Source organism: Populus alba, chromosome 1 (assembly GCF_005239225.2).
Source record: "Populus alba chromosome 1, ASM523922v2, whole genome shotgun sequence".
Taxonomy (NCBI): Eukaryota; Viridiplantae; Streptophyta; class Magnoliopsida; order Malpighiales; family Salicaceae; genus Populus; species Populus alba.
This window is the reverse complement of record NC_133284.1, coordinates 35,339,295-35,352,949: the sequence shown is the minus strand read 5'-3', so window position 1 is coordinate 35,352,949 and position 13,655 is coordinate 35,339,295. Positions and strand designations below refer to the sequence as shown.

The window sequence follows — 13,655 nt, the reverse complement described above, 5'->3', positions numbered from 1 at the left end:
GGTGAAATGCAGGTGTAAGAAAAGTGCACCGCTTTACCAATCAAGTATAAAGAGATAAATTTTAAATTTAAAGATAGATTCTCTAGTTAAGCTTTTCTATTTATTATTATTATTATTATTATTAGAAAGAAAAGAAAGATGAAGTAGTGTAAAACAAAAGAGAGAATCATTTGTACAAGAACACATGTATGTATGTATGTACCACTTTGATCACGCAGTGATTTTTATCTTTAAATTAATGGGTCATGTTAGAATATTATGTATGATGTGGGGCTGTTTTTGACACGGTTAGAAGGGATAGCTTAAAAGTGTGGTTATCCAAGGGATGAATTGCCTGCTGAAAGAAGTTTTTGAGAAACCTAAAAAGATAAAGTAGAGAAGATAAAAGCAAAAGGGAAGATATTTAGTCAAGGTGTGGCACAAGACATGAAGATGTTGTTTTATTTTATTTATTTATTTATTTATTTATTTATTTTTATGGCCAGCTTAAGTTCGATCCTACAAGTACAATATTTTATTTTATAATGCCATGAGGCTTGACCCACAAGGTTTTGAGAGAAGCTGTGAAGTTTAGAGGCCAAATTTTTAAAATAATTAATTGTCAATTAGGGCATAACTCTCTCTCTCTCTCTCTCTACATCAGACCACATTTGTAGAATATTCACCTAGCTAATTGTATAAAGGAAGAGTGAAAGATAGTGCTATGAACAACAATCGCTCTTGTGTTGTATACATTAGATTATCATGTCTGATACACATATAGATATGTTAAATGTCCAAATAGACTCAACTTTAAATCCTTAATTTCTTCTTTGTTTTTTCTTAGAAAACAAAACTTGTGTGAGTTGGCAATCAATTCCATTCATGTTACCGGTCACTAATTCGGAATAAAAAACTTCACAGGTTTGTCTATGAAATGAAGGAGTGGTGGGAGGGAAGTAGAACAAGTAGAAGAGTCTCAGCATAAGGTATATTTTAGACTCCATGCATGATTTTCCATATCGCTCATGCCTGTTCCACATGCCCATTTTCTCTTTTAAAACCTAAAGGCACAGTGATGTGTGCAAAGATGCATATTTTCATTCCCTTTTGTTTTATTGCATTGTTTTGAAAGCGGAATCAACTTGACGGGTTGATACGAAACCGGACCAATCTAATATCTGAATTGGTTTAGATATAAAAAACATGATTAACTTGATTAATAAACCAGATTGATTTACTGATCTTGGATCTGACTCATTCAAATTCATTCATGAATCCGTTAATTTTTTAAAAAAAAAACAATATTTTTTTAGATCAGAATGACAACCTGAGTTAACTCACCTGATTCATAACCAAACCTTACCCTAATTTATTCTAAATATGGTTTTAAAACTATGTTTTTATTGTCTTGATGCCCAAAATCATGAAGGAATAAAGAAGCTAGTACTTTAATAATGGTGGCAAAAGAAAAACGGGGGAAAGCAACATTGGAGAAACATGATTTCATGTCTCTACTAATTAACTGATGATGAATTAGACAGGTTAAGTGTTTAACCAAAGTACCATGTGCTTGCTCTATAAAATAACAAGGACAAACAACCACACTATTTGGAAGAACTTGAACACATAATAATAATTAAATCAGAACATCCAAAAAGTGATAAATAACATACCCTTTGGAATTTCTTTCTTTCTAATATGTATTTTACCCTGCTTAAAAGGGTTACTCCAAGTGGCTAGCTTGAGAGGAAAACAAATTAAATGGGTGCTTGATATTGTGATAATTTTTATGAATATAGTTTTAAAAAAAAACAGATTTAGAAAAAATTTATAATTTGTAGATTTTTTTAATGTCTGGATTGGCTTTGTAGTTGCATGAAAAACATTATTGGTGAAATACACTTATTAACTAAGATTTTAAGAGATAATTTTTAATTGTAACCATATAAAATTGTGATGTGTATTAATTAAATACTTTCAGATTTGTGTTTAAGAAAAAGCACAAACCGCACATATACGTATCACAACAGGCAAAAAATTCAAGGGTGGCCTTACCTTTTACCCTATCTTTCTTACTTGTTGTGGTGATTCTTGAAACGTCTCCAAACACATCTCAAAAGACAGCGATGATATTCATGAAAAAAGGGTTTATTTGCGTGTTCAGCTTCGGACATTGTTTATATTTAATAGTATAAAAAACAACCATGATTTTCATTAAAAAGGAAAGGAAGAAGGCAGCCATGATTTCCACATTTATAGACATAATTCATTCAATTTGGAAGTGAGAACTGCTCAACACTAATGATGTGTTGATGATAATATTGACAATGAAACTTTGCCGAAAGATATATATTTAAATTAGTACCAATCGAGACTTAGTTTACTTTGGCCATCTTTTTTAATCCATAAAGATTAGACTACGCAACGAGCTGATTTATGCATCAAATATTTGTTTTATCTTTTGCCTAATTTAAATTAGTATCAATTAATTAGAGTTAATTAGTTTCTTGTTTAACAATTAGCACAAATCCCACTTTAAAATCCCATGAGGAGAGAGTAAAAAGGGGGAGATATAACATGTGGGTGATTGAGAAAATCACATGATCATTTGCTAAGAAAATACACTAACAAATATGCCATCAAATTAATGCCAATAGAGGTTTGAGGCTAGCTCTTTGTAGTCACTCTCATGTAAGAATATTCATCCATGAACCCATGAACCCATGAAGAGAGGTAAGCAAGGAGCACTGAGCTGTCAGGTTTTGATTGGATACTGACAAAACATTTTGAAATGGAAAGCTCGAAAATTAGTGGAAGGTGGCGAGCTTCTTCTTTTTCTAACAAGCAACACGAAGCTGTCAGGCTTTGATTGGATATTGACAAAACATTTTGAAATAGAGAGCACGAAATGGTAGGTGGTGAGCATATTCCTTTCTTAAACAAGCTGAGATTTGAATCAGTCCGATAACTTCCCTTCCCTTTTATAAAAATTAATAATGGCCATCATCTTGAGAAAAATTATATAATTAAGGTATGAGATTTTTAATATATAATTTATATTATTTTTTAATAATTTTTTTTAATTTAAAATTTGCATAGATCTAAACTACATTGTACTATCAATTAATTTTAATTAAAAGAGAGTATGAGGATGATAAAATTTGAATTTGTAACTATCTGATCAGTAAGATTGTGATACTATATCAATAAATCAATTCAACCCAAAAACTTAACCTATTAGATGAGATCCTAATATATACATAATTTATATTATTTTTTAACATATTTTTTCAAGTGAAAATCTTTAATTTAAATTTGAAATTTGTATATGCCCATACCTTCTTGTTATTAATCTTATCATATAAAATAAAAATAATGAGATTCAAAACTGATGATGAATTAATCAAGAAGGCTCTAACATGAAAAAAAAAAAAAAAACTTAAATTATGAGGTAAAGGGATAATTAAAATATATTATTGATATTGTTCTCCAACAAATACGTACTTAATTAAATACCCTGTAACAGTCTCACATGATGGTTGCTTTAGCATGAATATATATAACGGATCGGGCGGCTTCATTTACATCATTTCTCCATCTCTTTGTGTTTTTTCTTCAAACAGAAAATAGTTGCTGTTAGTATGGAGGATCAGTTTCCTAAAATGGAAACCTTTATGCACAAGGAATTGGCAGCTCATAGTAGTTTTCATGGAATGGCAGCAGGATCAAGATGTTTTGGTGATCCCACCATTTGGGGTGCTCTTGCTGGTGCTGCTTGTCATGTAGATGATGGAAATAATGGCAAGAAATCGCCATCACAATCGTCTCCCGAAAGATTGTTTTCGGGTTCGGAATCGAGTTCTTCGGTGGACGATCTGGTTTCAGGTACCAATTTGGTTGGTAACATCCCTGGATTTAGCAGACAGGATTATTCCAAACAAAATCATGAAAGTTGTTTTATGTCAGGATTGTATTCTATCAATTCTCCTGGAGGTTCAATATCTGACCATATTGTCAAAGAAAGCTCCATTAATCCTGTGAATTTCTCGGAATATTTTCCAGCACTAAATAACCAAGCTCAAGCATCTGAACCTCCCTCTCCATCGTCCTTATCAAACACATCAAAATTCCCAAATTTGACCTTGTTTTTGCAGGAACCAGAAGCTTTCATCCAAACAAGTTTGCAAGGATCAAAGCCCAAACAAGCTGTCGATCAACATGGCAAGGATCAAAGATGTGAGCCTATGTCATTATTTCCAAACACTTCATTCTCCATGCCTCAACTAGGTCAAATTCATTTCCAACCGAGTAATGATTGGCTCAAAATAAATCAAACCTTGGCAAACTATTCTATTAAGGGATTTAATGACTATTGGCTTAGAACTACGACCGCACAGCCGATGAAATACGCCGGTCGAAGATTGCAGAACCAGCATCAAAAGCCTTCATTTTCATCAGCTTCAACATCGCCGGGAAAGCTGTTTAGAGGAGTGAGGCAAAGGCACTGGGGCAAATGGGTTACAGAGATTAGGTTACCGCGAAACCGGACGAGGGTTTGGTTAGGGACTTTCAACACAGCAGAAGAAGCTGCCATTGCTTATGACACAGCAGCTTACATGTTACGAGGAGATTATGCGCATTTGAATTTCCCAGATCTTAAGCATCAACTTAAGGCCAATTCATTGAATGGAACCACAGCTGCCCTTCTTGAAGCAAAGTTACAGTTAGCAATATCACAAGGCAACAATATTTCTGTTCAAAAGAAGCACAGTGATGATCCACCACCAACATCACCAGATAAGATTATACATGACATGAATGCTACAAAACCCAAAGGTTTGAGCCAAAACACAACAAGAGAAGAGTTGCAATTTGAGTTGGAAGGCAGAACTACTGGATGTCACGAAGTGATTCGCGAGAACCAGAAAGGTCACGAGGTTGTAGCATCTGATATTGAAGCTGTTCAGTTAAGTAGAATGCCTTCCTTGGACATGGACATGATCTGGGATTCTCTTTTAGTCTCTGATTCATGAACATTGTGCCTTCTTTCTTTTCACATTTAGTATGATGTGAAGATTGCATGTCTAGACAAGAATTTTTTTAAAAAATTTCTTTCATTGCCAGATTTTAGGATCTACAACGCAATCTTCTTAAAGTTTATATCTTGCATAAATATTGATGTTCTCTACAGAGGGTTTAGTTTTCTTTGCCCTTAATTAATTTTATTCCCCCATTTCTCCATATCATTTTCCACCTATCTTTAAGAGGTGGTTTGGACATGAAACATGAAATTGAAGGTCGAAATTAGAAATGGGGAAGACATTTTTTTTGCTACTCGAGTAGATGCCAAATCTGGCATGTGGAGGTTGGCATGCTTTTTATTACCAAGTCAATGGAAAAAAAAATTGGTGGGAACATCTTTTTACGAGCATGCTCTTTTATATTTTTGGTCGGGCATTGTATATTGAGAAAATTCCATTTGATAATGAGGTCTAGAGCATTGAATAATTAATCTTAAAGGGCTTGTTACATGATTGAAAAAAAATGTTTTTTATTTTTATTTTTTAAGTTTGAGTTTTAAATCAGTATTAAATTAGTTTAAGTTTTTACTTCTTTCAAATAAAAGTTTGAGATTAAAAATGTGTTCAGTTCAAATAATTACTTTGAAAAAGAAGTTTATTTTCCAGTACAACACGTACACTTACTTTATATATGTACTCTATCAATGTCTTGGAGAGATTGTAACAAAGCTTTAAAAATAAAAATAATTAGGTATAAAACTCACCATAAATTTTAAATATATGTATTGGAGGAAAGCAACAAATTAATTCCAATTCCAATATAAAAAATTAATTCCGATCCAACACAGACTCCTCCTACAACATAGACATCTTGCCACACAAATTGAAGAATCCGACTCCAACATTGATTGTAGATTGCGGAGTTTCAGTTTTAATAGCCATCATCCTTCCTCATTGTGTGTGTGTGGGTGTGTGTGTATATGTAGCTATAACATAAAACATAATACTAGATTCTTTTGTCTTCATGGTATCAAAGTAGGTTCATAATACCTTACTAATTTCAAACCTTGCTAATTAGTTGAAATTCCTATGAAAGACCCGTTCAAGATTGATGGTGTTGAGGGCACCAATAGATTCTACAATATGTTGGAAGGAGAGTGGCTCAGTTTTACTAAATGAATTTAACTATCTCCCTTAGTCAAGAGTTGTGACAATTGTTCTTGGTGAAAGATCCAAACTTGGGTATATCAATGGCCATATTAAGCCTTTTGTGTCTCTTTCACCAACTTATGATGCTTGGCAATGCAAGGACTAACTTGTTATGTCTTGGTTATTTAATTATATGGAAAATCATATTGCTAAAATATTCAGCCACTTAGGAGTTTCCTTGGAACTATGGTTACAAATATTTTGTTTCCTTTATGGATGGTTTCTCTTGTGTTACATGGATTTATCTCTTGAAATTCAAAAGTGAAGTTGTGCATGTTTTTTAAAATTTTTCAAAATGCTAGTTATGATTCAATTTTTCCTAAAAAACATAAAAATTCTCCAATCTGATAATGACACAGAATACATGTCAAAAAATATGACACAATATCTAGCTACTTATGGCATTTTATATTAGTCAAGTTATGATGGCACGCCTTAACAAAATGGGGTAGCTGAGCATAAAAAATAGAGACCTATTGGAAAAAAACCTTAGAGCCTTAATGATACACATGCATATTCTTAAATCATTTTGTTCTCACAGAGTGTTTATCTGCAATATATCTAATTCAATTGAATACTTTAGTTGAGTGTTACATTTTAAATCACCTTTAATTTTGAAGTCTTTGCAAAAAACAACCACTTGATTTATCTCATTTGTAAGTATTTGATTGCACACTTGTTTTGTTCATATACAAACTTCACATCGGGACAAGCTTGATCCAAGGGCCGCTAAGTGTGTTTTCTTGGGTTACTCCTCGATATAAAAGGGATATAAATATTACCATCCTCCATTTAAAAGATTGTTCATATCAAAAGATGTCTGATTTGAATAAAATTCTTTATACTTTAGCGCATAAATCACCAAGAAAACTTGATAAAATTGTTTCCCCTACTGAATGTTGCTTCTACAGACTTGGCCTCTGCTTCAGATACAATATTTGCTATAGACAACACTTCCCCTTTCCCTAATGGTAGGGCTACAAATGAAGGGGATCTTAGTCCTTCTAATGTATACTTTGAACACATCCTTACATATTCTAAAGTTGATGACAATAACAATCACGATAGGCACTTGTCCACCACAACTGCAGATATGCATTCTGACTCAAGAACTGTCATTCTTATCATCTCAAACTTTGAAGATGGTTTTGTTGATCAGTCTCCTCATCACCCCTCCGTTATTCCTATTACCACGGATTCTGAGGGAGATTCTAAGGGTAATCCTGCCAATTATTCTCCCCTGCCACAGCCCCGTAGAAATCAAACCCGTCACCGTGCTCCTCTAACAAATTTACAAGAATTTGTAACTTATGCAGTAAGACATCTTATCTCTAATTACCTTACATATCAACATTTCTTCAATGAGCATACTGCCTTTTTTAACTGCTATCTTTGATGTGCATGGACCATATAATTTTTTGGAGGTAAATTCACAAAATGAATGGCGGCAGGCTATACATGATGAGTTGCAAGCTCTTGATAAAAAAAAAATAAACCCTAGAGTGTTGTCAAACTTCCTAAAGATAATCATGTTGTGGGCAGTCGTCACTATGGTGTATAAATCAAGTTTAGCTCAGATGGGTTTATTAACAAATATAAGACACATCTTGTGGATCAGGTCTATACTCAAACCTTCAGCATAGATTACAAGGAAACTTTTGTGCTTGTTGTAAAAATGAACACTGTTCGTGTTTTGCTCTTAGTGACTATGAATAATAGATTGTTGACGTGTTAAATGGATGTTAAGAATGCCTTTTTGTATGAAAACCTTGAAGAAGAAGTCTACATGAAGTTGCCCCCCGATTACCCTTAAAATTTAGATCCAATCTTAGTGTGTCGACTTCACAAATCCATTTATAGGTTTAAGCAATCTCCATGAGCTTGGCATGCAAAATTGAGTGTTGTTCTTAAAGACATCGGCTTCAAACGAAGTAATGTAGACTCCTTTTTATTTGTTCATCTTGGACCAACAACCAAAATAAAAGTTCTTGTCTATGTTGATGATCTTCTTATTATGAGAAACGATGGTAAAGCAATATCTCATCTCAAGGTTACTCTGCAACAACATTTTTCCTATTAAAGACCTTGGCAAGTTTTGAAAATACTTTCTTTGGATTGAAATGACTATTTTGTACAAAGAATTATTCCTTAATCATCGTAGGTATGTTCTTGATTTGCATAAGGATGCCAAGATGACAAATGCCAAACCTGCCCTTACTCCATTTTATAGTAAATTGAAGTTGAAACAACTAGTGAACCTCTCCAGTATATTAATTACTATTAACATCTTGTTGGTAGACTCATTTATCTTACCATTACACAACCTAATATCACCTATACAGTGAGCCTTGTTAGTTAGTTCATGCATGCTTTCTATAGTTTTTTTTCACTTGAGTATTGTTTAAAGTGAATTTTTGTGCTATTTAAAGGGTTTTGCTGGTCGTGGGATTGTTATGACTAACCATGGCCATACTCAGATTACTGGATATAGTGATTCAGGTTGGGCTAGCAATGCTAACTGATTGCAATCAATCATTGGTTTTTTGCATGTTTGTTGGTGGTAATCTGATTGCCTAGCATAGTAAAAAGCAACATGTTGTTGCATGTTTTAGTGCTGAAGATGAGTATTATACAATGGCATCCACGACATGTGAATTAATTTGGCTTAAAGGTCTTCTATCAGATCTAGGATTTTCTAGCAGAATTCTAATAACTTTGTTTTGTGATAATCAAGTTGTCATGCATATTATAGCTAATCTTGTATTTAAATGAAATAACTAAACATTGAAGTTGATTGCCATTTTATCTATCAAAAAAGTTTAATCGCTTGGATATCAAACCATGTTTACACTCACAGTCACGGATCAATTTGGTTAATTGTATTTACAAGGCTTCTGATTTCAGCTCATTTTCATTGTCTATTATCCAAGCTTGGCTTAATCAATCCCCTTGATTTAACTTGAGGGGGAGTATTGGAGCAAAGCAACAAATTAATTATGATTCCAATATAATAAATTAATTCCGATTCCAACATTGACTCCTCTTGTTAACACAGACATTTTGCCACATAAATTGCAGAATCCGACTCCAACATTGATTGTAGATTGTAGAAGTTTTCAGTTTTTAATAGCCATCATCCTTCCTTGTTTGTGTGGTGTGTGTGTGTGTGTGTGTGTGTATCTGTTGATGTAACATAAAACATAATACAAGATTATTTCGTCTTCTCTATTTCTTTCAACATATTACTCTGTTTTCTTTTGTTTTCTTCAATATGGCACTAATCTTTTTACTGTTATGGATTTTATTTTTATTTTTTTAGAGTTTTGTGATTTTCAGGTTAGGTCTTGGGTTGACAAATTAGTTTGGATATTCTTGGTTACTTTTGGGTGGATTTGTATGGGAAAAAAGATAGTAATTGGGATTGGAAAATTTAGAGATGTCAGTGATTTGGTCCGTTATGCCTCTGTTCCATGTCCATAGCTTAGGATTTATGAAGATGCGTCCTTTCAAAATCTTCATGATATAAAAATCAGTTCCAATCACACTTGTACACTAAATGATTTCTTCCTTAAAACATATTTTATTTTTATACTTTCAATAAAAACAAACAATTTGATTGTCCATGTTATTATTAAATTATCTTAACTAAGAAGGATGAAAATTCATGGCTAACTTTGTAGTAGCTTTCGGGTTGGAGAAAAGGGCTTTTTTTATTAGCCTTTTTTGTCTTTTTTTTCTCAAAAAATTTCTTGGTTATTTTTTTTAGAGGATTTTTTATTTCATTTTTTCTTCTCTTGCCTTTTTTTTTTTCAATCTTTTTCTCTCCAAATTCTCTTAATTTTTTTTAATCCTAACTTTTAAATTTATATATATTTTGTAGAATTCAAGAATTTTTGCATGTGCATTGGAACACTTCATAGCTAATGAACTTGGGGATTAGGCAAACATTTTCAGGGGAACCCTCAGAGGCTTGGAGATTTAGTGAAACTTCTTAAAGGGGATCCTAGTAATCTTAAAAACCAGGTGGTGATCCTTTTAGGTGATACCTAATGATATGAAATTAGGTGAAAATTTTAAAAGGAGATCCCTATAAGCTTAAAAATCAGGTGGTGATTATTTTAGATGATCCCTAGTAACATGAAATTTGATGAACCTTTTTAATGGAATCCCTTGGAAACTTGGAACTTCAGTGAATCCTTTTGAAGGATCCTTGAAGACATTAACTTTGATTAATTCTTTTGGAAGATCATTGAGAACTTGAAACTTTAATGAATTCTTTCGAGGGATCTTTGAGATCTTGGAGCTTTAAGTATACTTGAACAAATAGATGGTTGGTGAGTATTGCCCGGGATCTTTTTTTTTTTTTTTTTACCTTATTTTATTTGTAGGAATGACTTCTACTCCCAAAGTAAAGTCCAAGATTGTTATTAAGCATTCACGTCCATTTATTTAATGGATTACTAATACTGCGGATTTTAGCCAAATAGGAAAACACATTTACTTTCCAGGAATTGATGTGAAATACCATCACAATAGTAAGACAAAATATCTCAAACTTGTAGTACATAAGCCCATAACAAGTCATTGCAGTGTTAAGGGGATAACTCTACTTTCAGAATTGGATATGAAGACCATTAGTGAGTACCCAATAAAAGGAAGAATGATGTCAGGTGATGTTATTGTGTTAGATCATTAACCATCTTTATGTTTTCCTTCCTATCACGATAATGAGTAGTATGCTTCACAAACCTATATGGAAAACTTGATCAACAAAAGGAAAGTTATGTGGGGAAATATACTTGATTCATGAGGAGGAATTCAATATCTTGGAGGATTTTAGGATTAGTCTATAGAAGCCTACCATGTACTATTAAAGAAAAATAACAAATTAGCATATGCAATCCATTTAATCTCTTTTGGTTATTGTCGTTTGAATAACATACATTGTACACTGGTAAAGACTTGATGTCATGTTAAGAACACCTTCTTGAATTTAAAAAGTGAAATTAGGATTTTAATTTGGGAAATGTACAACATCACTGGCTTATCTAGTTTGGGAGAGTACTACGAAGAGATTGTCCCTAGTTTTATCTGGCTTATATATTGAAGGCTGAACTATGAAGAGTTAAAGCCATATTTGTGTGTATGTGTTCCTCATTGTTTTATTATATTGTATATGTATATTGAATGTTGTTATCGCTCACTGAGTTTTGTTGAACTCACCATCTCGTTTATTTAACCCTTTCCAGGTGTATAGCTTGTTAGCGGGTTTACTTTTGTTAGACTTTCAAAACCTGTTATTTTTATTGTAATTAATGTTATTCCATTATGTCTATTTAGAAGCTTCACAATTACAATATTTATATTTAACTCTTGTATTTTAAGACAATTACTTTATTTTATCAATGTTACATAGAGCTCTATTTTGTTTATATATATATTATATATATATATATATATATATATATATTGAGAGAGAGAGAGAGAGAGAGAGATTGCATTTTTTGTGTGATGTTTTGAAAATGAAAGAGAATAGAAAAAGGTAACAAAGCCATTGGAGGCTTAGAAGTAGGTATAAATGAATAAGGTGTATTGTGGTAATTGAATAAAACATGAAAAGTTTAAATAGAAAAAGAAAAGAAAAGGAGGGATTTGAAATTGAGAGTGAAAAACCAATAGGGAGAGAAGAAAAAAGTAAAGAATAAGAAGAGAAAAGAGGGAAGATAAAGGAAGGAGAAGAGAGTTAGATTAAAATAAGTTTAAAAAGTAAGGATTTATTACTTTGATGTGTATAAATGTGTTTTCTTTAGCTTTAATTTTATGTTTTGTTGAATATTAGAGTTTTGAAGATTTTGTTTTGGGTTTGATTATGAATTGATTTGAATATTATAGGTTGATTGTTATGGATAATGAGTTATTTAATTGATTTTGGAAGATTTTAGGTAAAGATTATTTTGAGTTATGGTTTGTTTAAATGGTGAATTTGAGTTAAAAATCTTAACATATTAGTAGGTGATCTGTGAAAAAAAAAACAACATCTATGGTTTGAGGTTGAAGATGATGAAATTTTTAGTTAGGTTTCTCAATTTATAAAAATTATAGTTTAGTCCCTGAACTTTGAAAACATTACAAATTGGTCTTGAGGCATAATTCGAGATTCTGGACAGAATTGAGGATGAATTACGGGCAAAATTTCAGTATAACTATGAATTTATAACCTTTTTAGTTTGGTCCTCCAATTTGACTCCTAAAAATTTGATAAAATTATAGATTAGTCCCTAGCTGTAATATTAGATTTTTCAGATTGGTTCGATAAATAATTGAGGGTTTTTTATTGAATTATTATCAAGTCTTATTATTTGTTTTCTTATGAATTAGATTTTGAGAAAACCATATAGTTTTTGGGTTTTTGGGAAAAATGACTAGTTAATTCAAAAGCATATAGAGTAATAGAATGAACCTTTAGTTAAGTATATTAAATAGATTGTATGTTCTTTTCAAGTCATTTTTTAATATGTCTCATTTATATTCAAATAATCATGATATTTTATATGTGGGACATTAGTAGGATTTCCTTAGGTATCTGCTTTTAAGTTCGGTTCACTTTTAAGTCAGGTGAGTAGATAATTTTTCATATGGATGAGAAATATTATAAATATTTGAATTGTTAATAAGAATTGGATTATGTTTCTTGATAATACATATTTTGATTATTATCATTATTACGACAAAGCATAATCGATTCTTGAATCTGAATTCTTGATATGAACCAATATATATTTTGAATTGACTTATGAATTGATAGCTCCTTATTTGATTGATGTCATGAGTTAAGCCTTGAGATATGAATATGTCTGTTTGATTATGATTATAAATTTATGGCATGCCAGTCAGAATATTCATGTTAACATGGTAGTGTTAGTCTTCGTGCATATCGTATCTGAACCCTAATTGGTCGGGAGAGTCACCAACCTATGTGGACTGATCATCCCACAATACAGATTCTCATGCTCATTGCATTTTAATTTTCTGACGAGCTTTACTTTATGATATTCTTGTTATGGCTTATTTGATAAACCTTCCTATAAGAACCTAGAATCATAATTGTATATATTTTTCTTATTGTTATATTATCTCGTGTATGTATATTGAACGTTATCTATTTACTGAGTTGTTGAACTCACTCTCTCATTATTTATCTTTTCAGGCTTATAGCTTGTTAGTGAGTTAATTTTGTTAGACCTTCAGAACCTGTTTTTTTGTTGTAGTTTGTACTTTTTTTTATGTCTAATTAGTGCTCCACAACTTTGAATTTGTATTAACTCTTGTATTAAGATAATCAAATTATATTATGAAGTTAGTTTTGTTGTTGTTGTTTCGTTGAACTATGATTGAGTTATTTAAATGATAAGTTCGTATGTGAGTTTGGGTTCGCATAGGTAT

General features: G+C 32.0%; 1 protein-coding gene across 1 annotated transcript; it reads left to right on the top strand.

Annotated features, from left to right (window-relative positions):
* Window positions 1-3,594: 3,594 nt before the first annotated feature.
* Window positions 3,595-5,439, top strand: LOC118055246 (ethylene-responsive transcription factor ERF062). The gene has a single exon (XM_035067082.2). It carries the CDS (start codon window positions 3,624-3,626, stop codon window positions 5,013-5,015), a length of 1,392 nt encoding a protein of 463 aa, XP_034922973.1. The 5' UTR covers window positions 3,595-3,623; the 3' UTR covers window positions 5,016-5,439.
* Window positions 5,440-13,655: the final 8,216 nt, after the last annotated feature.